Source organism: Bufo gargarizans, chromosome 6 (genome assembly GCF_014858855.1).
Source record: "Bufo gargarizans isolate SCDJY-AF-19 chromosome 6, ASM1485885v1, whole genome shotgun sequence".
Taxonomy (NCBI): domain Eukaryota; kingdom Metazoa; phylum Chordata; class Amphibia; order Anura; family Bufonidae; genus Bufo; species Bufo gargarizans.
In genome coordinates this window covers 370,135,896-370,163,844 of record NC_058085.1, presented here as the reverse complement: position 1 = coordinate 370,163,844, position 27,949 = coordinate 370,135,896, and the positions used below count along the sequence as shown (strand labels likewise).

General features: G+C 44.8%; 1 protein-coding gene across 1 annotated transcript in view; it reads left to right on the top strand.

Moving 5' to 3' along the window:
- Positions 1-27,949, top strand: part of LOC122942245 (VPS10 domain-containing receptor SorCS1-like) — a 578,027-nt gene that overhangs the window by 484,054 nt on the left and 66,024 nt on the right. Inside the window, exons 9-14 of the mRNA XM_044299747.1 lie at positions 1,604-1,783; positions 4,866-5,012; positions 16,442-16,544; positions 18,626-18,702; positions 19,517-19,608; positions 27,112-27,219. Of these exons, the coding sequence (XP_044155682.1) occupies positions 1,604-1,783; positions 4,866-5,012; positions 16,442-16,544; positions 18,626-18,702; positions 19,517-19,608; positions 27,112-27,219 (707 nt within the window). The remainder of the gene's footprint in view (positions 1-1,603; positions 1,784-4,865; positions 5,013-16,441; positions 16,545-18,625; positions 18,703-19,516; positions 19,609-27,111; positions 27,220-27,949) is intronic.

Here is a 27,949-nt window from a genome sequence, read left to right as displayed (position 1 = left end):
TCGCGCAACATTAGTGCAACAAAATGTTGCGCGACAAATGTCGCCGTGTAGACGTAGCCGTATACTTAACATATGGTTTAATGGGTGCCTTTTTTTGCCATTTTTTCTAACCCCTAAACAAATTTTAATCAGGGTTGGGAAAGTGTTAAAATAAAAGTAAAAAGGGACTCGCTTAGTGAGCGCAATTTCAGTCCAGCGGTGAGGATCCTTCCAGTGGTCGATCCGTGGTGATCTGCACCGCTGCAGCCATTCACTGGCCTCAGTGGTGATGTATACCCTGACACAACATGACCGCAGAGGCTCAGAGGTTATTGGGACTCATTACCAAAGTTCTTCTTTTCTAGGGTTATAGTAGTTGAAGGGTCACTATTCAAAAAATACTTTTCATATGTCCTAGAGAGATATAAAAAGTTTGGATTGGTGGAGGTCTGAGTGATGCAATCCCCGCGATCCCTAGGACGAGGGAAGAAAAGCACGCACATAGCACGCTCTTTCCTCGCATAAACTTGCATGGAGCCATCTTGGGCAGGGAGGAGAGAGAGCTGTGCGTGTCCTTCTCCCGCTCAGTCTAGGGATCGATGGGGGTCTCAGCGCTCTAAACCTATATACCCAAATTTTTTGAAAAGTTAGTGACACTTTAAGGATTGCGTTGCCCACATGTTTGAATGGGAGGAAGCTGCCATACTGTCAGTGGAGCTGTCCTGTTCCGGTGTCGCAGCGCGCTGCAATCAGTCAATCGTGGAGTCGGACTGACCTGCTATCAATATCAGGTCCAAAATGTGCTGGACGCTAAGAGGAACAGCCGGATCCGTACTAACGCTAGCACACGTGTGCCGCCGGAAGACAGCTATAGTCCATTATAGTGAATGGGGCCGGAGCAGACTACCGGCGGCACACAGGCGCTAACGCTAATGTGAAATAGGCCTAAGGGGCACACGTTTTAGACCACAGTCTTAATAAGCCAATACGCTGGCGTTGGATCGCTGAAGTTATGTAGAGGCGCCGGCCTATCCTACCGCCGATTCTAAATGTAAGTCGGCTCCTGAGATTCCTTTCTGTCTTACATTTAGACCATTTTCTATGCCTAAACCAGACTTCGAGTGAGCGGGGAAGAAGTCGCAGATTCTGCCACAACATGGCGTGAGACAGAATCTGCGCCAGATATACGCCACTTACTGTATCTGTTTTCAAATGACCCCCCCAAGTGGTTAGACGTTTGAGATGCATTGCAGTCGCAGTAGACTTTTATGTGCATCCCTTGTCACTACAATCAGTTACTGTCATAGGAATGTGACGCCCCCTGCAGGGTGAGAAGCCGATGAACACGCCGCGCTGCGTCAGCCGCCCCTTGGAAAGGTTAATGTTTCGCTGACCGTGCACTTTCCCATAGTTCGGGCCCGATGTGTTAAATAATGTTCTAATACCTTCTGTCACCAGTGAAGCCAAAACACTAAATGCTTTTGTATTTGCAAAAAAGCAACAAAGAAACAAATCTATGGTGAAATCAATGCAATAAACTCCACTCCAACTGTGCATCCCTGAGAGTGATTCCAGAACCTGCTACATAAGTAATAAGAATGCAGCTTTTTTCCCCCTCCCGCAGGACATGCACGTGATCAGCACCGATGAAAACCAAGTGTTTGTTGCCATCCAAGAGTGGAATCAGAATGAGACGTACAATCTGTACATCTCCGACACGCGAGGGATATTCTTTACACTCGCTCTGGAGAACGTGAAGAGCATCAAGGGTCCGGAGGGGAATGTGATGATTGACCTCTATGAGGTATGTCACGGCGGCTCATGGGTAGGTAAGGCCTTTTGTCTCAGAAGTGTCATAAATGAATGACAGAGTGATTCTCCAACTGGAGAGAGAAATAGTCACATGATGCCCGGATCAACAAGAAGGGTTAAAATAATAATAATAATAATAATAATAAATTAGCAGCTGGGTAGCAGAGCAAACCAGGAAAGGGTTAAATTCCATGTCAGCCAAATAGTATGATGGCTCCTATTTGAGGGGGAGTTTAGTGGATGTTTTTAAAGTGCAGCGGCATTTCAAACAGCCTGCCCCCTAGTGGTGGCTCCAAGTATCTGCACTGTCTATTTGATCAAATGCTGAACTAATGGGTCACATAATGGCAGGATCCTAGTTTACATAGATGGAGGCATAACTTGAACCCCCTGAACTCTGATTCAAATTCTGGAACAGTCCCTCAGCACCTTATCATGTACCGTGTTTAAAATATCGGCACCTTCATATGGGATGGGGGGGGGGGAGGGTCTGGGCACCATTGACACCAGGGCCTGGGTGGGATATGTTCCTCTGCACTCTCTATAGCTACACCTCTGAATCCAGATCAGCTCTGAAGATACCGGAGCCTATAGCGGGAGAACGGAGCGGCGCCCAGGGATAATAGTAAGTGCAGGGAGATTTTTTATTGTAATGAAAGGTCCTCTTTAACTCTCTTGCTCCAACTTCCAACTCCACTTCTCAATTGTCAACTCCTGACTAAAGCTTCCTCCAACCCCTTCCTTGGTAGGAAGCAGGACTGGCCCACTTCTGCCCAAAAGGGGAGAATGGAATGGCAAGTTCTAGTTTGACTAAAGGTACTTTCTGTAAGGTACACTGCCACCTGCTGGACAACCTGGCACATTACATGTAGTAACAGTTACATAGCAATATTATTAAGGCACAGTATCAGAGGGCCTGGAAATAAATACACAGATGACATTCTCTGCTAGCCATTAAAGACAGTAGCTAGGTGGTGCCCCCTCTGGGGTACTACAACAGTATAAGGACTCATGGACATGAACGTGTGCCGCTCGTTCTGCACGGATGCAGATCCATTCAACTTGAATGTTCTATTTTTTTGTGTTGCGGAGGCCTCGACCAAATTGCCACGGAAGCACTCTGTAGTGCTTCTGTGGCCTTTCTTCCAGAATGCGGACACATTCAAGTTAATGGGTCCTCCTCATCCATGAAACCGTGCACACATGGCCGATGCCCGTATATTGCGGACCTGCTGTTTGCACGTTCGTGTGTATGAGCCCTAAAGGAGAGTGCATCAAGCTAGGCTTTGCTTAATAGATGCTGCAAACCTGATGTACCTGGGAATAATAACGGTGAGCCCCTGATGCACAGTAACAATGTCGGTTATATTCCCGGACGCATTGTATATGTCTTCATGGTTATTTAGCATCTCACTTGCTTCCTGTATTCACTAGTGGAATCCACCCTTTATCAGCCCCGACGCGTCTCAGTCATCCTCGGGATCAACTCTGCAGGATAATGGACTGAGCGGGATGGATGATTGTCTATTTTCAGCTTCACAAACTGTTACTATATGCGTTACTTTGTTACTATGTTTTATAACCTTGTTTTTGTTTGTGTTTGGGACAGTTGTCCTTTTTAACCTCTTAATGACCAGACACTCTTATTTTTTTAATTTAGCGCACTTGGTGGTTTAATGGTTGTAACTTTTTTAATTTGACTTCCAAAGTAATTTTTGTGTTGTTGTTGTTGTTGTGAAAATTGTGCTTTTTATTAATGTTTTTTTAGTGTTTCTTTTACTTTTATTTGGGGGAAAAAAACATGCAAAGTTTAAAAAGTCATTTTTTTTAAACTGTAGCTCTTTAGTCTTAAAAATATCATAACTGACACCAAAATAAATCATTAAAATAGGTTTCCTATTTTGTGCTGCTCATTGTGATGTATCCAATGTATAGTAATGGTAAAAATTTGGGTTGGCATGGGTGTTTCGATTTTTATTTTTTAACTTAATTTTATTATATTTTTAGACTTATTTTTGGCACATAATATTCCCCCCAAGAAGACACTAATGCTGTTTTTTTGTGTTTATTTTTTATTTTTTTTATTTTGCACTACTATCACTGTAACTGGGACATTAAAATGAGCCCCAGTCACAGGAGAAAACAGCCCTCTGTGGAGACATTGTACACAGGCAGAGTTGGTCAGGGTCTTCTAAGATCTGGCAGCTCTCCTACGTCCAAATCACCCGGTGATTGCTTTATTGGACGCTCACTCATTGAGCGTTATGCACCGAGGAAAGAAGAAGGCAGAAGAGCTTGGAAACAATCTCTGTCTTCTCCTCGGAGAGAGATAGAAAATACATGTCTGAGCTCCTACTCAGCTTTAAAGACCCTGCTGCATATGAGGGACTATGGCTCAGACACCCATAATTCCAAACCTATATCACACAGTGGACACCTATATCCATAAGTGCCGTTTAATTGCCACAAACCCTAGCCATCATGCCTCATCATCTGGAGACCGGAATTGCACTTTGTATTTAATACTGCTGAATGTATCATATGTTATGTTTTGCAGTAGAAAGAGATTTTAACTTTTGACCTCATTCTTTAAACCTCCTTTACACTGCACAGATCCCGATGGGGCAGTGGCCTGAGGGTGTACACCGTGACACAACATCTCATCAGGGCCACTACCACTCCCATCCTCTGCACCGGCTCCTCAAGGGCCCGCTGCACATGTAGATGAGATTTATTCAAATCTCCTCCACTTTGCTGCTACTATTAAATGCTGCAGATTTCCCGCATACAAGTTAGTGGCGAATCCTCAGCATATCCTTCCCAGTCTGACTAACACTGATTAACTCTAAACTCCGGCGTCTCCATCCCCACCTCCATGCTACATAATGAGTAATCTGAGTGTTTGTAGCATGAACTTTCCTTCCCCTCCTCTGGCATTCATCGCTTCCACACTCCGCTGCGATATTGACATCTGACCGATTCTATCAGCGGCCAAAACATCTTCCCCGCCGGCCTGACAAGCTAAAAAAGCCGCTCTGATTGATCTGTTTTTCAGCTGCATCCATTTTTCCTAGGTAGCAGGGATAAAGGGGATGTTCCTGGCAAACAAGAGGACTGACAACCAGGTGAAGACTTTCATCACGTACAATAAAGGACGAGATTGGCACCTGCTGCAGGCTCCTGACGTGGATCTGCGAGGAAATCCCATCAACTGCATATTGGTGAGTGCTGCCCAGAGGGGGGCAAGAGCTAACACTTTAATGTGCATACTGTGATCCAAAAAGGTGAACGTGTCGGGGTCTCCAAAAGGTAACGAAGAGTAAGGGTAGGATCACGCCTCCGTCTAGAGAATGTAATGGATCCATGCTGCCGTTCACTGCCGGATCTCATTGACATCTATACCAGGATGTGGCTGGGATCCGGCATGAGGGCTGGGTTTTGGCTGGACAAAAGCCACTGCATGCACCGTTTTTGTCCGGACGAATCTTGGCACACTTTCCGGAAACAGGACGGATCCCATTATAGTCACCGGGTTGCAGAGGTGGACGGCAGTTTCCGGCTAGTCCATATCCGGTGAGAGCTCCGGCCGGATCAGTTACACGGAGGTGTGAACCTACCCTAATAGCTCCTAAATTAAGGTGCCTAAATCATATCACCATATGGTGCCCAAATAAAATTCCTATCAGGTGCCTATATAATTGTACAATACAACGCCTACATAATACCACATATAGTACCCACATACAACTGCTATAACATCCCTATGTACTGTCTATAATACCACATATAGTGCCCACATACAACTGCTATAACATCCCTATGTACTGTCTATAATACCACATATAGTACCCACATACAACTGCTATAACATCCCTATGTACTGTCTATAATACCACATATAGTGCCCACATACAACTGCTATAACATGCCTATGTACTGTCTATAATACCACATATAGTGCCCACATACAACTGCTATAATCTGCATATGTACTGTCTATAATACCACATATAGTGCCCACATACAACTGCTGTAACATGCCTATGTACTGTCTATAATACCACATATAGTGCCCACATACAACTGCTGTAACATGCCTATGTACTGTCTATAATACCACATATAGTGCCCACATACAACTGCTATAACATGCCTATGTACTGTCTATAATACCACATATAGTGCCCACATACAACTGCTATAACATCCCTATGTACTGTCTATAATACCACATATAGTACCCACATACAACTGCTATAACATCCCTATGTACTGTCTATAATACCACATATAGTGCCCACATACAACTGCTATAACATGCCTATGTACTGTCTATAATACCACATATAGTGCCCACATACAACTGCTATAATCTGCCTATGTACTGTCTATAATACCACATATAGTGCCCACATACAACTGCTGTAACATGCCTATGTACTGTCTATAATACCACATATAGTGCCCACATACAACTGCTATAATCTGCCGATGTACTGTCTATAATACCACATATAGTGCCCACATACAACTGCTATAACATGCCTATGTACTGTCTATAATACCACATATAGTGCCCACATACAACTGCTATAATCTGCATATGTACTGTCTATAATACCACATATAGTGCCCACATACAACTGCTGTAACATGCCTATGTACTGTCTATAATACCACATATAGTGCCCACATACAACTGCTATAACATCCCTATGTACTGTCTATAATACCACATATAGTGCCCACATACAACTGCTATAATCTGCCTATGTACTGTCTATAATACCACATATAGTGCCCACATACAACTGCTATAACATGCCTATGTACTGTCTATAATACCACATATAGTGCCCACATACAACTGCTATAACATCCCTATGTACTGTCTATAATACCACATATAGTGCCCACATACAACTGCTATAACATGCCTATGTACTGTCTATAATACCACATATAGTGCCCACATACAACTGCTATAACATGCCTATGTACTGTCTATAATACCACATATAGTGCCCACATACAACTGCTATAACATCCCTATGTACTGTCTATAATACCACATATAGTACCCACATACAACTGCTATAACATCCCTATGTACTGTCTATAATACCACATATAGTGCCCACATACAACTGCTATAACATGCCTATGTACTGTCTATAATACCACATATAGTGCCCACATACAACTGCTATAATCTGCCGATGTACTGTCTATAATACCACATATAGTGCCCACATACAACTGCTATAACATGCCTATGTACTGTCTATAATAGCACATATAGTGCCCACATACAACTGCTATAATCTGCCTATGTACTGTCTATAATACCACATATAGTGCCCACATACAACTGCTATAATCTGCCTATGTACTGTCTATAATACCACATATAGTGCCCACATACAACTGCTATAACATGCCTATGTACTGTCTATAATACCACATATAGTGCCCACATACAACTGCTATAACATGCCTATGTACTGTCTATAATACCACATATAGTGCCCACATACAACTGCTATAACATGCCTATATAATTGTACTGTCTATAATACCACATATAGTGCCCACATACAACTGCTATAACATGCCTATATAATTGTACTGTCTATAATACCACATATAGTGCCCCCATAAGGCTGGTACTAGATGTTTAAATAATTGTACAATATGGTATCTACTGAACATAATACTACATATAGGAATCACATAGGACTGCTATAAGGTGCCTACACAATAGTACAATACATAACATCACATATATTCCCACTTATTGTTCACTTCTGCAAGCATCTTTGTGCAATTCAGGGTCTACCTAATTTCACCATATAGCGGACTGCCGTAGATTACCTACATAATAACACCATACGGGGACCACATAAGGCACCTACATAATTGTGGAATACAGCGCCTACTAGACACGAGCAAATGAATCGACATTTGACCTGAATTTTTTTATTTATTCTGATTTGGTGAGTATTTTTGTTGGCGTAGATTTTTTCCACATACACATAAATATATAGAAAGAAGAGAGACAGGCTTTGTTTTTCCTTATGCAGAGTGCCTAGAAGCTGTGAGGGGTCTTTTAGGCCAGACAATACTCTTCTGGGAAAAGAGATATGCAAGTTAGCCTTTCTTCCAAAAGAAAAAGTCAATGCTTGACCCTTTTAAACAGGATATGCCCCCATTGTCTGATAGATGCAGGTCCCACCACTGGGACCTGCACCTATATCGAGAACGGAGTCACGGAAGTGGTGGAGGCCACACTGCGCATGCGCAGTCGCCCTCCATTCATTTTCTATGTGGCACCGAAAATGGCTGAGCGCTGTTGGGCTCATAGAAGTGAATGGGAGTGTTGGCCGGTCATGCGCTGTGGACAGCGCTTGTTGGTGGCCGGACCGGAGTCCTCCAGCCACGGGAGCTCCGTTTTCAATATAGGTGTGGTCCCAGCGGAGGGAACAATGGGGGCATATGCTAGTAAGATATGAGATGAGACAACCCCTTTAAGAGAAAATATCTTTTTATTTCTCACTTTTCTCTAGCAATTAAAAGTATTTTCAAATCAGGTAGAATCGATTCGGATGGTATTGAATTTATTTGGTGGTTCGGACTAATCGAAGGAAATTGTAAGAAGTTCGCTCATCCGTAGTGCCTACATAATGCCACCATATAGAGCGCACATAAGACTGCTGTAAAGTGTCCACATAATGCCAGTATACAGTGATCACATAAAACTGTTATAAGCTTCCTACATAATACCGCCATATCTCATCCACATAACACCGCCACGTGGTTTGTTCACTAGACGTTTAGTGTGACTTTCTGCTGATCAGCAAAGATCCCCATAACCTCTCCCCTCAGTTTACTGTAAATGTTATTTTCTGCTTTTATGATCATATTTTATTGCCTTTGATTAAAAAGCTTATGATATTTGCCATAGATAAGACACAAACTATATCTGAAGAATCCAGTAAGTAAAGGAAGGAGGGGGGTAAGATAATGCTTTTTAGCATTATGCTTAGGCTTCTTTGTATATTTGGGCTATACTCCCGTCTGGACACATTAAACCACCCAAAATATACATATCTATTATACATAGACTCTGCAGGACGCGTTAAAACTGGTGTGTAATTCCACACACGGCCACTAGATGGAGGAAGGGCGCTGCAGATGATCTCGACACTTTAATAAGCTATTACATTAACCGCACTATTTTTAGTATAATGATGTGGGAAAATGAAATCCAGGTCGCAGGGGTAACGTCCTACCGAGAAAATAATAGCAGAAAAGCAGCGACGGCTTCAAAACAACTTTCTTCTTAATAGTAAATATACACAAAGTTAAAGAAAAACACTTTAGATATTGTGCGGTTATATCCTAACGACAAGGCTCCGAGCCTGGAAATGCGAAAGAAGAATTTATTAGACAAAATACTGGAGACTTTGCATGGGGTCGGGTATCTACTCTGCTGATGCGGTGCCCATGGAGGAGGCGAGATCCCCTGGCACAGGGCGCCAGGGTGATAGCCACATTCTGTGAGATAAAAGGACTCGCCATACGGTATTACATAGTTATTTTCCCATACAAGCCTTGCTTATTGAGGCACCATATGGCGGCACCCGGATTGCTTAGGGGTCGGAAATATGAACATGCAGGGAAGTCTGCTGAATGCACATGACTTTAAAGGGCATCTGTCAGCAATGACACCGGCCGACCTGTTCCATGTGCACTTGGCAGCTGAAGGCATCTGTGTTGGTCCCATGTTCATATGTGTTTGCATTGCTGAGAGAAATGATGTTTAATATATGTAAACTAGCCTCTAGGGGGCGCTGCCATTACACCTAGAGGCTAAGCTCTCTGCAACTGCCGAGCCCCCTGCACTTTGATTGAATTGACAGGTCCAGGTGCAATGACGTTTTCGCTGTCTGGTCCTGTCAATCAAAGTGCAGGGGGGCGCAGCAGTTGCAGAGAGAGCAAAGCCTCTAGGTGTAATGGTAACACCCCCGTTGCTCCTAGAGTCTCATTTGCATATATTAAATCATCGGTTTTCTCAGCAATGCAAACACATATGAACATGGGACCAACACAGATGCCTTCAGCTGCCGAGCGCATGTAACAGGGCAGCCGGTGTCATAGGTCGGGGGTTCTCCTTTTTGCTCCACCTTTTTGGAGCCTATGGGCCAACAAACCTTTTCATTTCCCGGTACAAGGTAAAAAGACACTTGTTTTAAAAAAAATGGAAATCTGCTCAATGTTACTTGATGGCATCGTATGTAAGTTATTAGAGCGCCATCTGGAGGCCAAAGCTGCAAAATGATAGCAATGTCTGTGTTCTCACTGTAGTCACGTTACCTGTTCACATGGAGACAAAGGTTTGGAAAGTGATACATTGTGTTTATACATTTACTTCTGTAAAAAAAGCTGGTGACAACCTACTTGCTGTTCCCTGTATTTCAAGGGATTGTCTTAGCAGAACAACCCCTGTCCGTGTGCTCTGTTAGGGCATATGGTCCTCAGGTAGGAAGGTCCTCTGCTCAGGACCCCCCTCTGTAACAGAAGCTCCTGATCTGGCACCATGTTTTACATGTACAGTCAGTCACGTGAGGCGGCACCAGTTTTGACTCGCCATAAAGCACCCGTTTAAGTTACCAGATCGCCACCTGATGGTCAAATATACAAAATCACTGTGGGTTATTGATTACCTTTATTGGCTATGGACTCATTTAACTTAAGGGGTTTTGTCACTTCAGTAAATGGCATTTATTATGTAGAGAAAGTTAATACAAGGCAGTTACTAATGTATTGTGATTCTCTATATTGCTTCCTTTGCTGCATTAACAGCACAGATATGAGGAGGCAGGGGTGGGAGATGCTGCGCATGCGGGCCTATGTGCGCTTCCACAGTCCCAGCCACTACAGTGGCTGTAAGATGTTCTGTAGCGTGCAAGCACAACAACTGCTGGCGGATTGGGATAGAGCGTTTTTAGATTGGGGGGGTGGGCAGTGGGAGGGGGCGTGCTGTTGGGGGATAGCGGGCTGTTGAGGGATGGCCAACTGTGGAGGGATGGCTAGCTGTGGAGGGATGGCGTGCTCTGGAGGGATGACATGCTCTGGAGGGATGGCGTGCTCTGGAGGGATGGCGTCCTCTGGAGGGATGGCGTCCTCTGGAGGGATGGCGTCCTCTGGAGGGATGGAGTCCTCTGGAGGGATGGCGTCCTCTGGAGGGATGGCGAGCTCTGGAGGGATGGCTTCCTCTGGAGGGATGGCGAGCTCTGGAGGGATGGCGAGCTCTGGAGGGATGGCGTCCTCTGGAGGGATGGCGAGCTCTGTAGGGATGGCGAGCTCTGGAGGGATGGCGAGCTCTGGAGGGATGGCGTCCTCTGGAGGGATGGCGTGCTCTGGAGGGATGGCGTGCTCTGGAGGGATGGCGTGCTCTGGAGGGATGACTTGCTCTGGAGGGATGATGTGCTCTGGAGGGGTGACGTGCTCTGGAGGGATGGCGTCCTCTGGAGGGATGGCATCCTCTGGAGGGATGGCGAGCTCTGGAGGGATGGCGAGCTCTGGAGGGATGGCGTCCTCTGGAGGGATGGCATCCTCTGGAGGGATGGCGAGCTCTGTAGGGATGGCGAGCTCTGGAGGGATGGCGAGCTCTGGAGGGATGGCGTCCTCTGGAGGGATGGCGTGCTCTGGAGGGATGGCGTGCTCTGGAGGGATGGCGTGCTCTGGAGGGATGGCGTGCTCTGGAGGGATGGCGAGCTCTGGAGGGATGACTTGCTCTGGAGGGATGGCATGCTCTGGAGGGATGGCGTGCTCTGGAGGGATGGCGAGCTCTGGAGGGATGGCGAGCTCTGGAGGAATGGCGAGCTCTGGAGGGATGGCGAGCTCTGGAGGGATGGCGAGCTGTGTAAGGACAGCGAGCTGGGCGGGGCTAGGCTACTGTAATAAAGTATGCTAGCTGGACGCTGGCTGAGTGCCTTGCTCTGGTCCCAGAGTAGTAGCTAAAGGGGATCTGGTTTGTGCATGTTAAAAAAACATATTACTATGCTAACTGTGATATGGCAGAAACAAATGAAAAGAGAGCTCATATTACCAAAAATATATAAATTTTATTACAATAAGTTAAAAATAACAGAAAAAGGAGAAGGATAAATTAGTACATAAGATGCCGTGAAACAAGGTGATGGGAGCGGAGAAGAAACAGCACCACCCTGGGAGGAAGGAGCACACGGTTGAAACAAATGGAAAGATGTAATATACATGATATCTGACATGGGAGTAAGCGATCTTGGGTACAGTGCCCAGCCCATGCACAAAGTAAATGGAGAAATAGAACCATACAGTATCAGGTAAAGCACGGTCAGCTCATGCACCCCCACTAGATACAGACATGTAAGGATGGAAATGTGTATCATACAGGGCAAAGTGCCGGTGGACAACAATTGACCACACAATCAGCGGGGGGCAATGGGAGACCAGAGCTTACCTGAAAGAACCGTGTGCAAAGAAACCCAGGGTGGCGCTACCCCAACGCGCGTTTCGGCGTACCTTCGTCAGGGGGTAGCGCCATCTCTGTGAACCAGGTTTAAGTGGGCTCTCTTAGCCAATAGGAATGAGTACTTACTCGTCCCCAGGTGTACATGTTAACGAGGCACGCAGAGATCCTGGCGATTCACATCCGGCCGCCCCACAGCCGGCGTCCCGCCAGCACGCCTAACCCACGTGATGAAATCACATGATCGGGCGGCACTGGCGTGAGGACGCACGGGTGTGAGGCGCCGGAGGCGGCACCCAGCCTGCTCAAAGAAGAGATGAGGGAGAAAACAGAAAAGAAAGAATATGTATGTAGGTGTATGTGGATGTGAAAAAATAATAAAGTGCAGGTGCAGAAATAATGGAATTCAAAAATTGTGAATGAGAGATGTGTGACGTATATAATGGATGAAATAAAAGTGTAGAAGACGACAACTGGTGTTGACGTAAAAGTGTAGAAGACAACAGCTAGTGTTGACATAAGCACAACTGTATATGGCAAATGCCAGAAAAAGTGGGTGCGAGGCACAATGCTACAAGTAAGGAGCAGAGGGCAAATAAAGGGGGTGCAAAGAGGTGTGAAAGAGAACAGGCCGATACATGTAAGATAAATGTATCCATAGATCAGTCCCACAAATGAAAAGACACTAAGATGAAGCAATAAAACATCATGTTGGAGATGATCCATTCCTGAGGAAATTGGAGGCACATAAGGACGCTGGGTATCCATCAATGGAAAAGCTAAAGAGAGAACAAGGAAGGGAATAATCAATGAATAAAAAGTGAAAAAAGTGAAAAAATGAAGGACTCATAAAGAGTACAAATGGATGGAATTATATGCAAACAACAGTTAAAAGAAAAAGGTCCACAGTGGTGGGCCCAGCGGCTAAAGAAAAGAAGAGAAGCCCAGATTCTCATTAAGGCCCCTGGGGCGCAATGTCCCCAGGGTCCATATCCAGCGGCTCTCCTTTTGGGCAAGCCGCTTGGATGTATTGCCTGCACGCAGGTCTACCTGGATACAATCTATGCCTCTGACTCTGAGGCATCTCGGATTACAGGAATGAAATTCCTTAAAATGTCTAGGGATGGGTTTTAGGGTCTCAATTTCCTTCACCTCCTGTGCACTGATGATACCTCTCACGTGCTCCCGCACACGGACCCTCAACTCACGGGTCGTCAGACCAACGTAAATCTTGGGACATGGGCACACCGCGTAATAGACAATTCGTGTGCTGGAGCACGTGAGGGGCTGAAGGATTTTAAAGGATCTCGCTCCAGATGAATCCACAAAATCAAAAGAACGCTCCATGTTTGGACATGCGGCACATCTGCCGCATGGTCTAAAACCAGCCTTGGGGCTACCTTGTCCAATACAGAGTTGAGATGGTGTAGGTTGAAGATAGCCACGGACCAAACTATCCCGTAGGGTATTAGCCCTACGTGCCGTGACCAAAGGTCGTGTGAGTAGAAGCTTTTCTAAGATGGGATCCGTCAGTAGAATGGCCCAATGTGAGGCCAGGATCTCCCTCATTCTTGTCCACTGTGAGTGGTATGTGCTCACAAACCTAATTTTGTTATCCGGTATCCTATCTCCCTTGATTTGCAGTAGAAGAGCCTGATCCTGAGTTTTAGCACGCCAATAGGCTTTTTTAATTGCCCGATGGCTGTAGCCCCTGGCAAGAAAGCGATCCTTCAGTTCACTGGCCTGTCTTTCAAAAGTGGCATTATCCGAACAAATTCGACGGATACGCAGGAACTGGCCCACAGGAATGGCAGAAATGGTGCTACTCGGATGCAAAGATGTAGCATGTAAATAGGCATTGACGGCCGTCTCTTTACGAAATACATCCGTCCTGAGAAGGCCGCCAACATCCCTAGACACAGAAACATCCAGGAAATCAACCCTCTCTCTACTGTAAGTATAAGTCAGTTTGATGTTCCTGGAGTTGGTATTGAGTAGTTCAAAAAAAGTGTGAAGTTGTTCCTCATTACCCTGCCAGATCAGAAAGACGTCATCTATGTACCGCGCCCAAAGAATGGCGCGGTCCATGATGACGTGTCTGTCTGACAGGAAGAGGTCCCTCTCCCACAGCCCCAGGAACAGATTGGCATACGCCGGCGCACATGCCGCGCCCATAGCTGTCCCCTGGAGCTGCAGGAAAAAGGACCCATTAAACGAGAAAAAATTCCTCGTCAAAACAAACTCAAGAAGTCGCAGCAGGAAGAGGGAGAACTCCCTGGGTAGGTTACCGGCAGAAAGAAAAAACTCCACTGCCCTTAATCCATCCACGTGTTGGATGCTCGTGTAGAGAGACTCCACATCACATGTTACCAGAATATTATCCTCCTCAAGAGTAATACCCTGTATCCTTTGCAGGAAATCAGATGTATCTCTAACATGTGATAGTAGAGTCTCCACAATGGGTTTAAGATGAAAATCTAGAAGCTTACAAATGTTCTCTACCATACTGTTGCATCCGGATATAATGGGCCTACCTGGAGCTCTGGAGGGATGGCGAGCTCTGGAGGGATGGCGAGCTCTGGAGGGATGGCGAGCTCTGGAGGAATGGCGAGCTCTGGAGGGATGGCGAGCTCTGGAGGGATGGCGAGCTGTGTAAGGACAGCGAGCTGGGCGGGGCTAGGCTACTGTAATAAAGTATGCTAGCTGGACGCTGGCTGAGTACCTTGCTCTGGTCCCAGAGTAGTAGCTAAAGGGGATCTGGTTTGTGCATGTTAAAAAAACATATTACTATGCTAACTGTGATATGTCCTGGCAGGGCACTTTAGTTTTCACAGCAAATGGATAGGTAAAGAAAGACCGAGTAATATTTTGGGGAAATATGATGCATGAGGAGCCTGGTGTAAATCTTCCATGGGGCCCATAATACTCTAGTTATACCACTATATCTTACACTGAAAGAAGGGAGGGGAGAGCAGAGAGAGCTGTCAGAAACAGGATGTATCTATGTCTGTTTCAGCAGCACCAGCCGCTAGGTGAAGGACTTGCGCATACCGTGCATTTTTTAGGTAAAACCATTAGTTGCTTCATTTTTCATTTTGGAAGCAAACAGGCAATAAACAATTTATTGTAAAGGTGTCCATAGCCTTTACCAGAGATGATGTATATTTCTTACAGAAATAAGGCTACATGCACACAAACGTTGTTAGTTTCCGTGTCCGTTCCATTTTTTTGGCGGATAGGATGTGGACCCATTCATTTCAATGGGTCCGCAAAAAATGCGGACAGCACACCGTGTGCTGTCTGCATCAGTATGTCTGTTCCGTAGCCCCACAAAACATGTCCTATTCTTGTCCGTTTTAGGCATTGTTACAATGGATACGCAAAAAAAAGGATGGCATACGCAATTTGCGGACCACAAAACACATACGGTCGTGTGCATGTAGCCTAAGGCTACTTTCACACTTGCGTTGCTTGATTCCGGCAGGCAGTTCCGTTGCCTGAACTGACTGCCTGATCAGGCAAACTGTATGCAAACGGATGTCATTTTTTCTGACTGATCAGGCATTTTTCTGACTGATCAGGATCCTGATCAGTCAGAAAAATGCCTGATCAGTCAGAAAAATGCCTGATCAGTCATAAAAATGCATTGCAATACCGGATCCGTTTTTCCGGTGTCATCAGGCAAAACGGATCCATTTTTTTTTTTTTTTCATTTTTAAAGGTCTGCGCATGCGCAGACCGGAAGGACGGATCCGGCATTCCGGTATTTTGAATGCCGGATCCGGCACTAATACATTCCTATGGAAAAAAATGCCGGATCCGGCGTTCAGGCATGTCTTCAGTTTTTTTCGCCGGAGATAAAACCGTAGCATGCTACGGTTTTCTCTTTTGCCTGATCAGTCAAAACGACTGAACTGAAGACATCCTGATGCAAACTGAACGGATTACTCTCCATTCAGAATGCATGGGGATATGCCTGATCAGTTATTTTCCGGTATAGAGCCCCTGTGACGGAACTCTATGCCGGAAAAGAAAAACGCAAGTGTGAAAGTACCCTAAGTCACAAATAACCTATTTCATTTTACAGGCGATGTCTCCGGATTTCACTAATGTCCTGTGCTCCTTCCTTTTCAGCCATATTGTTCTTTACATCTACACTTGAAGGTATCTGAAAATCCCTATACAACGGGTAACATCGCCAGCAGGGATACAGCGCCCGGAATCATCGTGGCTTCAGGTACTTGTTCCATATAACTATATACTGTGTATACTGCAGTAGCTGTTTGTCATTTTGCACACTTCATGGTATTACCCTATGACAAAGGACAAGCTCTAGTAATCTGGTTGACTCTGTGACTAAATGATAGCTCCACAGAGGCCTATACATGGTCACAGTCGTGGGTTACCACAGGTTTTATAAAATGGGTTTTCCACCTGTTTTGGCGCCTTAATATCATTAGTGCTCTAAGGTGATGAAAGAGTTAATATTGATATACCTTATTCATGGATTTTGCCGTGTCCCCTTCCATTCTTTGGATAACCACCCTGATCTCCTCCGCCTGTCTCGGGACACCAAGTTCAGCCACTTCCAGGTATCTCGGGCCAGGTCTCCTGCTGCTGCACCGCGTGCTGACTCCCTGGTTCTTAAAGGGCTAATGTCCAATTAGTCAGCCAACTGCCAGCTGACCCAGATTTCTCTAGAACCTTTCCCTTAGATTCTTATGACTGCTATAGTTCCTTTTTGGTTCCTGCATCTGCTTAGGTCTCCTGCTGAATTGTACATGAACATGATAAAATTATGCCTGCTTCCAGCCACCACTAGAGGGGGCTCACTGCACAGGGCTCCTATAGAACTTAAACATGATTTCATATGGAGTCAGTTGCCCCTAGTGGTGAGTTTCTTATAATTATATGAGGAGGCTTGGAGGTTTTACACACATATATATTGTAGGGTTTCGCTCTGGTCGACAGTATTAGCGGACACAGTATAGAGGCAACAACAAGTTCTTTAGATCAAACAGTTCAGTGTTTTATTCACACTTTAGGCAAGTGACAAAACAAGCAGTCATATTCAAACAAAAAGTCACATTGCGGTGTTGGTGGTAATTCACACCATGCGGCAATTCTGCTTCAGAGTCCTTGAGCATAGCAGCACCAACCTGTTTTCATGCCAAGCAGGTAACAAGCCTTCATCCAGACACAAGGCTCCCAGATCCCAACACAGAGACCTCGCTTCTGAGCCCAGCTGCCTATTTAAGGACAGTCAGGTGCTGCCAAAACCTGGACCGGCACTTAAAATCCGGTCCGGTATTTGACCTCACCTCGCTTTAAATCAGCCCAGCAGCACATGATGGGAGTACAATACCTGTTTTCCCAGACAAAACCTCTCACTGTGTCAAGATAAATATATTGCAAAAAGGTGCAAGGGTCCGTCGTTGACGGAAGGTATGTGTCACCGAGGTTCCTGGCCTCGGTGGAGTAAGAGCCAGTTTCAATGTGTCAGCAGCAGTTGCTGTTTGGCACCTAGCTATTTAGTATAGCTGTATAGCTGATCCGGGACGGCTCTTACTGGGAGTAGTCAAAGTGCTGGGTGGGTGACTACTCTCCACGTTCCAGGCCAGGTCTTGACTGGCCTATAAATAAAACAGCCAGCGGTGTCAGCTGGGTGTGATTACCTCTCTCTGAGCTGAGTTTGGGAGGTTTGCTCTGTCCTGAGCAATGCCGATTGGGTGTAAACTAACACCTAGAATAACGGGTGACTGTGTTGCTGTATGAACTGTCTAGGTGTGAACGAACACCAAAACTGCAAATGGACTGTCGCACTGTTTTGTTGCCATAAGTGTGAATAAAACACTTACGTTTTTTTGTTACAAACTAGTCTTTGCCTCCTCTATATTGCGTCCGCTTCTCCTGTCTACCAGAGCGAATCCCCACTATATATGTATATATTTATATTATAGAGCCCCAAGCAAAGTTATGTTTGGGGTCTCCTCCACCCCTATCCATCCACTAAGCCCCAGTCTCAGCTCAGCGGTGCAGCCTGGTGGCTTCTTCTACTGCTCTACAGCAAGGAAGGTCCCCCTCCTCCAGATTTCTGTGCAGTTGAACCATCTGCACAGGTGCTATGTCTGCTCTCATAGTCATTTTTTTTTCTAGTAGACATCTTGTGGCCAGCAGGGCCCCCCTGGCCTCTAGTCTGGGGCCCCAAGCATTTGCTTGTTTTGTGTGGTGGCTAAGAAATATATAGATATATACTGTTGTGTCATATGAAGCAGATGTCCTTAGCATCTCATCTCCAAAAATGTCTTGTCTCCCCAGGGAACATCGGATCAGAGTTAACGGAGACTGATATCAGCATGTTCATTTCCTCGGATGCCGGCAATACATGGAGACAGGTAACTATAATGCTGACATATGATGTCTGTAACAAACAGTTCTCGGGTGCTGACCCCGTGAATGACAGGAACTCTGCAGGGCAAGTGATGGCTGTCACCAGCTCCAGACGGGGGCAGCTGAATAATGCCGTGCTGCCAGAAAACTAAGTCTAATGAAGACATAGAGAATGTGCAGCGGGGGCCCAGGAGTACCAGGGGGAGCGCTGCCTGGGTACAGTGCCTAAAATGAAATAATAGTGGAATATCCAACCTGCAAACACCAAGGAGAACGCAGAGTATGTAAAGATAAAGGAGTTCAAAAGTATCACAGGACTAACGCTGGAGATGATAGGAAGACATTATGTAGCAAAGAATGATGCGTTAATATTCCACTGTTTTGTAGCCTAAAAGATTTACATGATTTCATCTCTGGATGAATCCCTGGTTCTTCTGATCTCTCCTCCATTAATGCTGCGATCACAGCCGCCTTCCCACCTCTGCTCCAGACACGTCTTCTTCATGTACGATCTCAGTTACGTAACAAAGGCCACCTAGATCTCGGCGTGGCTCCGGGGTCCACAGTGGAAGCGTGTGCATTGATTTGCCATAAATAGGCATTTTTTGTTGTTCTTATTTTCATTTTCTTGCCTGGGGCTTCTTCCAGATCCCACCTGAAATTCCTCTGTGCGTCTGCAGATCACATAGACAGTGAAGGGAACCTTGGGCTGCATCACTTTGAACCAAACTGGGAACATGAAATGTTTTGATACTTTATCAAACTATATCAAAATGTATCTCTTGTTTTTGATGTTATTGAACTTTTTGTATCATTTAGATCTTTGACGAGGAGCACAGCGTCCTGTACCTGGATCAAGGTGGAGTGCTGGTGGCCATGAAGCACACCTCTCTACCCATCCGCCACCTATGGTAAGGAGTGATGCAGAGAACCTAAAGTCAAGATGATTTTTAGTAGCTACTTTGTCATCTAAATATAAGCTTCAGTAATTGTGCTTATACTTTGCATTACCGGTTTTCTATCGATATTGATTTTCTTTACATCAAATCTCCAGCTGCATCCAAATCTGCATTCAGAATCCTGCTGGAACCAGTCGAGATTCTTTTTGGGTCTGGTTTGGCAAATTTTTGAAAAAGTTTGGTTCAGACCTGAATCGATTCAGTCCGAACTGAAGTTGGTCTAATTGCCCTGGAAGTTTGTATAAACCCTCTAGCCGCCTAGGACTCATAATTTCATATTTTATCATGATTCCCCCCTTCTCCTCAAGCTCTGGAACACAATGACGGCAATAGTAAAGGATGTATGAGTGACACTGACATACATAGCTGTGGGGAAATGTACAGGGAAATGTATTGGCATTAACAAACAGAGTTATCAGATGTTTAAACACACATGTTATGTTATGGGATAAAAAAAATGTAAAAGTGCCTTGGGGGGACCAAGCACCCAAAAATGATGTCTTGACAGGGTCGGAATGCTGCCCGTACGACACGCACAAGCGTTTATAATCAGAAGAAAAAGTTTCTCGTTGTGAAGGAGCCTAAAAAAAGTCTCCCTTTTAATTTGGAGCAGCAGCAGTGTGGTGTCACCGCCAGATATCTGAGAAGCTCTGACAGACGTTCTTCAGAACCTCCTGCTTGAGGTTCTATTGTTTTGCTTTCGTTTTGTCATCTCGTTTCCCTCTCTCAGCTGTCATCCCTTTAAATCCCCTCCAATGCGGTTTATACAACTTCCTGGAGTGTGTGCATGCTGGATGCTGCAACTGATGCTTCTACAGATAAGTCTGTTCATTTATTTGTGTTTTCCTGTTTGCTTGATCCTAGGTGACCCTGACTCCCTCCGTATTCAGTGTAGGGAGTCAGTGGTCGTGTCCCCTCACTATTATAGGGTGTTCAGGTGTCATACAGTCGAGGTACGAGGGCATGCAATTATCTATCATAGAGATCTTTGCATGGGCTGAGAAGTCAGGGAGAGTGCTAGGGCTCTTACAGGGCTTACCCTCCTGTTCCTTAGTTTTGGATCAAGTCAGTCGGATCTTCGTTTGTTGTCTTCTAGTTTTCTGCAACACCATCCGTGACATGTGGATGTGGAAAGGGTACGATACAGATATAGTGGCATCCGCCGGAGGAGAGTGAAACTCCTCCTGAATCCAGGCTTGGCTCTTTTTGAAAAAAATTATGTTTTGGACACTGGGGAAGGACAACTTGGTCCATTTGAGTGTAACCACATCTTCCGCAGCGCTAAAAACCTTCTCCGAGATAACACTGGAGGCCTGGCAAGAAAGAAGATAGAGAGCGTGCTTTGCCAGTTCAGGCCACTGTTCCGGGTCTGCTTACCCAGTAATCCATGGAGTCAGGGAACAGGGTATGCACCAGAGACTGGGCAGAGTTTAGGTAGGTCTGAACCTGGGCATTGAGGCGGGAGTTTTCGGCTTGCTGACTGGCCTCAGCCTGGCACAGGACGTGGAAAAACTGCTCCATCATGTTGAGGAGACTGAAATGGCTGCTGCTCATGGTGGCGGGAGGGGAGTGACTCTGCAAGGGGCAAAGAAGGGGCGTGCTTTTTATATAGTGTTACCTGGTAAAAACGCAATTTGTCCTGCCTTTCTGCGAGAGCATAACGGAAACGGGACGGATCCTTTATGCAGCCCATAGACTTCTATTATGACGGAATGAATAACGGCATTCCGTTATGCCTTCCATCATAGAATTGCGTTATGGTCCGTGGTAACAGAATAGAATCCATAACACAATTCTGCTATCACCAGTAAACGAATCGCAAAATAATTTCATAAGCGGAAATTCACTCATCTCTAGTTATTTCGCCCAGGTACAGGGCGGCCACAATGTTGCAACCATTGTCGCTGACCATGTTGCCCAGTTGGAGTTGGCGGGGTGACAGCCAGAGGGATGTTTGCTGCTTAATGTACTTGAGGAACTACTCGCCAGTGTGGCTACTCTCTCCCAGGCCGATTAGCTCCAACATGGCGTGGCAACCCATGACCTGACACGTGATAGGAAGGAGGGGTAGTGCGAGCGACCCTGTGTCCAGCTGCTGTTGGGAACGTGTCAATGGAGGAGGAGGAGGCATATAAGTGTCTGGTGTGGGAGCCAGGCCGACATAATCATGGCCTCATTGCCTGGGTGCTGTCTTGCTGCTGCCGGTAAAAACATTGACAGAGTGGACCATCAATGATGCTGGCTAGGACTCTTCCAGCGAGGCTGAGCACGCGCCATTAGCTCCCTAAAAGCAGCAGCCTTGACTAAATGTGGCAGCAACTGCACCGCCAGCAACTTGGCCAGGTGGGAATTAGGCCTGCATACCATCGGATTGTTGGGCTCGTAGAGTTGTTTCCTGGCCACGCATTCCGTTATTGATGGCTGACGATGGAGCTGTGGAGGAGGACTCTGAGAGGGAGCAGTAGAAAGAGATGATGATGATGTGAGATACTTGCGCAGCCGAGATACTTGCGCAGAGAGATACTTGCGCAGCCGAGCTGTGCTTAGCTGTGGCACACTTTGGGCCTAACCCACCCACAGTGTCAGCGGCATCACCAGATCCCGAAGCAAACATGGCCCTAGCATTTCTTTGGGAGATACGGGGCCTCTGCTCTTTATTGCTGCCACCACCAGCATCCTCCTTAGCACCCCAATCCAGCTCCCAGGTCCTGTCCAGCTACCACCACCAACACAGCTATGCCTGGGGTCTTCAGTCCCCTTCTCAACATCCTTCTCAGGGCAGTACACACGCTGGCTGCTCTCACACAAGTCGTCAACATGGAGACTCTCCTGACTATCTGTCGGGCATGGTGGGGTTTTCTTGCCACTTCTTAGGAAAATGGAAGGCACCCCTGTACAAATGGGCAGTAAAGATGCAGAGGATTCCACTGAAAGCCTTCTTAGGGGCTGCAAGGAGGAGGAGAAGAAGGAACACTGTGACCCCTGGATCCATGGAACGGTGTCAGACCCTGAAGTCATTTCCACATCATCCTGTTGCAACTGAGAGGAAGAATGAGCCATCCAATCCACAATCTCATCCTTATTCTCCTTAACTATATTGTTGCGCCTTTCTGAAGCCAGCAGGGACAAGTGCGGTATACCACTACCACTACTTCGGGTTGGATAGATGGTGCTGCTACTTCCCACATTCTGGCTCTGGGTCCTTCATTAGGACTCTTCTGTAGCGTGGACATTTTTGGGCCTCTCAGATAATATTGTGCACACCCTATGTATTGGTGTAGTAATCACTTATATGCTGCTAGTTTAAATGTAATCGCCAAAAGAAAAAAAAAGAAATGTGTGAGTAAAGGGAAACAGATTTGGGCATAAATTCTTTATCACTCCGAGATACTTTTGTGTGCTACCCTGTGTAGTAGTCACATGTGTATATATGCTGCTAGTTTGAATATAATCAACAACCCCAATAAAAAAATAAATGACTGGAAATGTGTTTGTGAACACGGAAATAAAGGGAAACTGACTTAAGCCTAAATTTGTTATCCCTTACAGATACTTTTGTGTGCTGGTCTGTGTATTGGTGTTGATCACTTATATGCTGGTTTAATTAAATTGAACAAGTTCCAAAAAATAAAATTTCAACCATGTGTAGAATTAAATTAATTTTAACAGATGATTAAGGGCCACACACACATGTAGACTGCTGCTATATCTTGTGTTTTGCTGCTGTAATAACACGGTTTCATTAACTTGAACAAGTAAAAAATATATATTATTCCAACCATGTGAAAACTGAATATATGGAAGTAGATGTTTGAGGTATAACCCTTTATATCACGTTAACACTCCCAGTTAAATTGTTACCGTACCTCGTGTACTGATCACTTGCATTCTTGTTAAATTAAATTAAATTGAACAAGTCCCAAAAAAATGAAATTGCAATCGCGTGTGGAAACTAAATAAACATAAATGGACGAAGGAGGTCTGATGCTCAATTGCACGTTACCACTCACTGGTAAATTGCTGGCCCACCCTGTGTCTTGTAATAATCACATATATGCTGGTTTAATTAAATGTAATAATCTGTAAAAAAATGAAATTCCAACTGTGTGGAGATGGAATTCACAGAAACGCATGATTGAGCCCTGACACTCAATTTATCGTTATCACTCACAGGTAGATTGCTGCCCTACCCTGTGTCTTGTAGTAATCACATACACTGGTTTAATTTAATTTAACAATACCGCAACAAATTTAATTCCAACAGTGTGGAAATGGTATGAACCCCACTAGAAAAAAAGGATTTCTGTGAAAATGGGGTGGGGGGGGAAGTATTTCCTTGCAGGTAGTTGTTTTGAGGTCTGAACTGCAGCAGTTTTGCTAGGGAGCACAGCAGTGACAGCTTCTGTCTTCTCTCTCCCTGGCTGTCAGCTTTCCTGCTTGTCACTATTCTCCACACACTATTGTTCCTTTGTAATCCTAGCCTTTCCCTTCACTCTCCCTGGCAATAGAATACAAGCTTGATTGATTTTCACTGTCCCTGATTGATTTCTGACTGTCCCTGACTCCCTAAGATTGTTTTAGGCAGACACCTTAACACTCAACCACCCTCATTCACAGCTCGGCACAGAAGGCATTCTGCTCATTCTTCTCGGGCACCTACTGAATGCTGCAGCATCGATTGGCTCATCCATGCTGTCTACCAGCCTGGGAGCCAATCTGGACAAGCCCTCCCACCACTTCCTCTCGGGGTCATGTGAGAGCCCTTATTCTTCTGTCGTAGTGCTTTTTTCCCGCTGGCATGTGCACTCAAATGGCACTACAAGCAACATAAAACAGAAAGGAGGGCAAGGAGGGGAATGGAGCTGCAGTTTCTTTATGTTTCTGTGAGTCTGCAGGCTGTGAGAGTGGAGGAGGAGCAGCAACGATGAACCATGTTATCGGATTGCAGCACAAAACACAGCTCTGACACCATGAAGAGAACACCCACTCAGAAACATGTCTTCTTAGGACAACAGGTACTCTTCCTGAACCACTAGTTTCAAAGCATCAGCTTTTCAGAGAAAGGTGGGGGAACATTCTCATAATCCCTAATGACTACTTTCAGAGATGTGAATTTTCTAAGCTGAAATCAGTCTGGAGCTAGATCTTGGTTCAGAGTTTAAGGGATCCCCTCAATCTTCACTCTAAATCTATGCAGGAACATATAGATGTTCAGAGTGGTCACTGAGTGGTGGCAATAGCATTGATGCAGCAGTAGCATTGACAGGAATGGCACCAATGGTCATCACCAGGAGAGTTGTTTTAGGGCAAGAAAGGAGATGAAAGCAAAGTCAGGAATGGAGCCAAGGGGCAGAGCCAGGAGTAGAACAAAAGGTACCAGCTGAACAATCCCAATTGGAAAGCAGAAGTATCCAAGAACAAGATTGAACTTAAGATCAGGATCAGTCAAGAGTCAGAATTAGCTTTTAAAGAACAGTGAACAAGAGACAGGAAAGGGTAAGTACCACAGTCAACAAACGTAGACTTCATGGCAGCCTTTCCTTTACGTTGACCTCAAGCCTCAATCCCCCAGTCCATTTTCAGGCCCTGATCTCCTTTCAGCCCCACACCATCTTGTAGCCAGAACAGGAGAATAGTGTCCCAATCTAGCAGAGCTGTGGAAGAAGACATGAGACATTGCAGTAGGAGGAGGTTTGTCTAGCTGGAACCATGACCATCCTCTGGGAATTGACACTGAAATCAGGAGAGGTGAGTAGCAGAAGCCTTCATATCTAAGCTTTCCTTCATCTAGGGCAAGGATTAATTTTGCCCTAGCCTTGAATCTGAATATTTTTCAAGGTTGGTGCTCCCTCTGGCACATGATCTACCCATCCAAGGTAGATGTATTGTTGGTGTTACCTCTGGCACATGACTCACTCATCCTTAGTTTTGCCCTGTATAATGTGGAATAGTTTACAGCAGAAGTAACCTGGAGAACGTGGCCCAGCACTTCCATTATCAGCAGGTGGCAGGTGCAAGTTAAACTTTTAATTAGTTATACCGAGACTGAAGACTGTATCCTCCTCCATCTTTCTTTTTGGTTAAGTAGTCAACACAAAGGTGTCAATCAAACTGTTCTTGTAGGAGCTCTCATCTGCTGCCGCCACACACTGCTTTGTGCTGAGTTCCTCGAACACCTTATGTCTGAAACGAACCCTTATTAATTTTTGTTCTCTTCATGGCATAAAAGAAAAGTAATACTGATCTTGGAGGAGGATGAGTGAAGCCTCCAGGGTTCTTGTACGCTCTGAGAAATCTAATCAAATACCTCATCCATTATATACACACAATAAGGCGCCGTCTTCAGACGTGCTGCTTCTTGTAGTTTTTTTGTTTCTGTTGTTCTTTCTTATTTGACACCTGAAGAATTTTCTAAATCTGCAAGAAGCAGTCACTTTTAGAGTAGGTCAATAGTCAACTTTTCCAATAAAATCTTTCTGCACCTTTCATCAATCACATCTCTCACAGTCTTTCAAATTTTTGTATGACGAAAGCACTTCTGCAGTCATTCTGGAGTACAGGAAACATATTTCCATAGTTTGTTGCACATTTCCAGAGAAATAAATGTGGAAGTGGCACTAATTTTTACATTGGTCACCATCTTGTATGCAATGTTATCTTTAAAGGGAACCTGTCACCAGTTTTATGGTGTCCTAACTAAGGGCAACATACATAAGTGACTGATTCTCTTAGCAAAATGCTGGGTCACTTTCTTTAATTGACCCAGTCACTCTGCCAACATCTTGTATTGAAAAGTTCCAACTGATAATGATGAGTCATGAATATTCATGAGCTCCTGACTCTCCCCGCCCACCTGCTGCTGAATGACATTTTTTTTCCCATATGAATCAGCAGCAGGTGGGCAGGGGAGTGGCTATAGCTCTGAATTAAATATACGCTGGACTCAATGACATCACGCTGGACTCAAATCAGCTCATTAGCATGCGGCATGCGGCATCTTTGTGTGTATATTATGAGGTAACCATCTGTCACACTAGTAAGTGAATACATCTAAGGTACTTTTTAGTAGTTAATGATTGTATATAATTAGTTAGATTATAATCAAATATCCACATGACAGGTTCCCTTTAAGCCTATAGGCCTGGCCCCTCCGGTATTATACAACTCCCAGCTTACACAGTATCATATATTTCATAACATTGAGCTACATGTTACTTTGTATCTTTGTATCCTAACTTACTTTGTATCTGGTGCTTTATTATTATTTGTATTGTTTTATACTATACTTTTCAAAATATAGGAAATTTGGGCCGTCACCAAGGTTTCTTTGCACATCTTTATATTTAGCAGTGGCTCATATATTTCTATATTGGTCATGAAAATCCACATTTTGCCCTCCAACCTTAAATTTATGGACCGTAATCATTGTTCACTTTCTTTTTTTTCCTGTTCCAGGCTTAGTTTTGATGAAGGGAGAACCTGGAGTAAATATACCTTCACATCTAATCCTCTTTTTGTGGACGGCGTTTTGGGAGAGCCAGGGGAAGAGACGTTGATCATGACGTAAGTTTACAGAAATTTTTTCTAAGACTTTGAAATCTAATATTTTTTTAATTTTATTTAATTTGATTTTTTATTTGCCCGGGGACATTCATATTGGAGGAATACTCATCCTTCCTGTATTATCTGTAAAGAGTACGCTTTATGACAGATGCATCAAGTTAAAGAGAAATTGATATAGTCTCCAGGAAGTGGTGGCATACAGCCCCTCACCCAGAGACCAAGGAATGACAGGGGAGCTGCATACAGAGCCTCATTTGTGTGCATAATGTTATCATTCTGCCTTATCTAGGTCCCATGAGTACAGTGGAAATGTTATTAACTCAGTTTCTGCATGATGACTCTGCTCTTTCTGGCACAGTCTATACAGCAAAGCCAAAAATGTAGCTACATGGAATGTCAGCTTATTGTGTGAGCTCTAGTGGCCACAGTGAAAACTAGAATATTTCAAGACTAATGTGATATAAAAAATAATAATCTATTTTAAAAATTCAAAAAAAAATAATATGATGATAGATGTATGGAATCTGCCCAATGCTTCTAGAGTGGGAGCGGCTGATAACAAGTACTGTATCTGGTATACCGCTCCTGAAGGGAAGATAATTGTGGTGACTGGAAACACAACTGAGCCCAGTTTTGACTTTTTTTTTTTTATACAGAACCCTAAAGCCCCTTTCAAAAGAGTCTGACTTAGGTCCGGATGCGTTCAGGGTGCATTCAGGAAAACTCACAC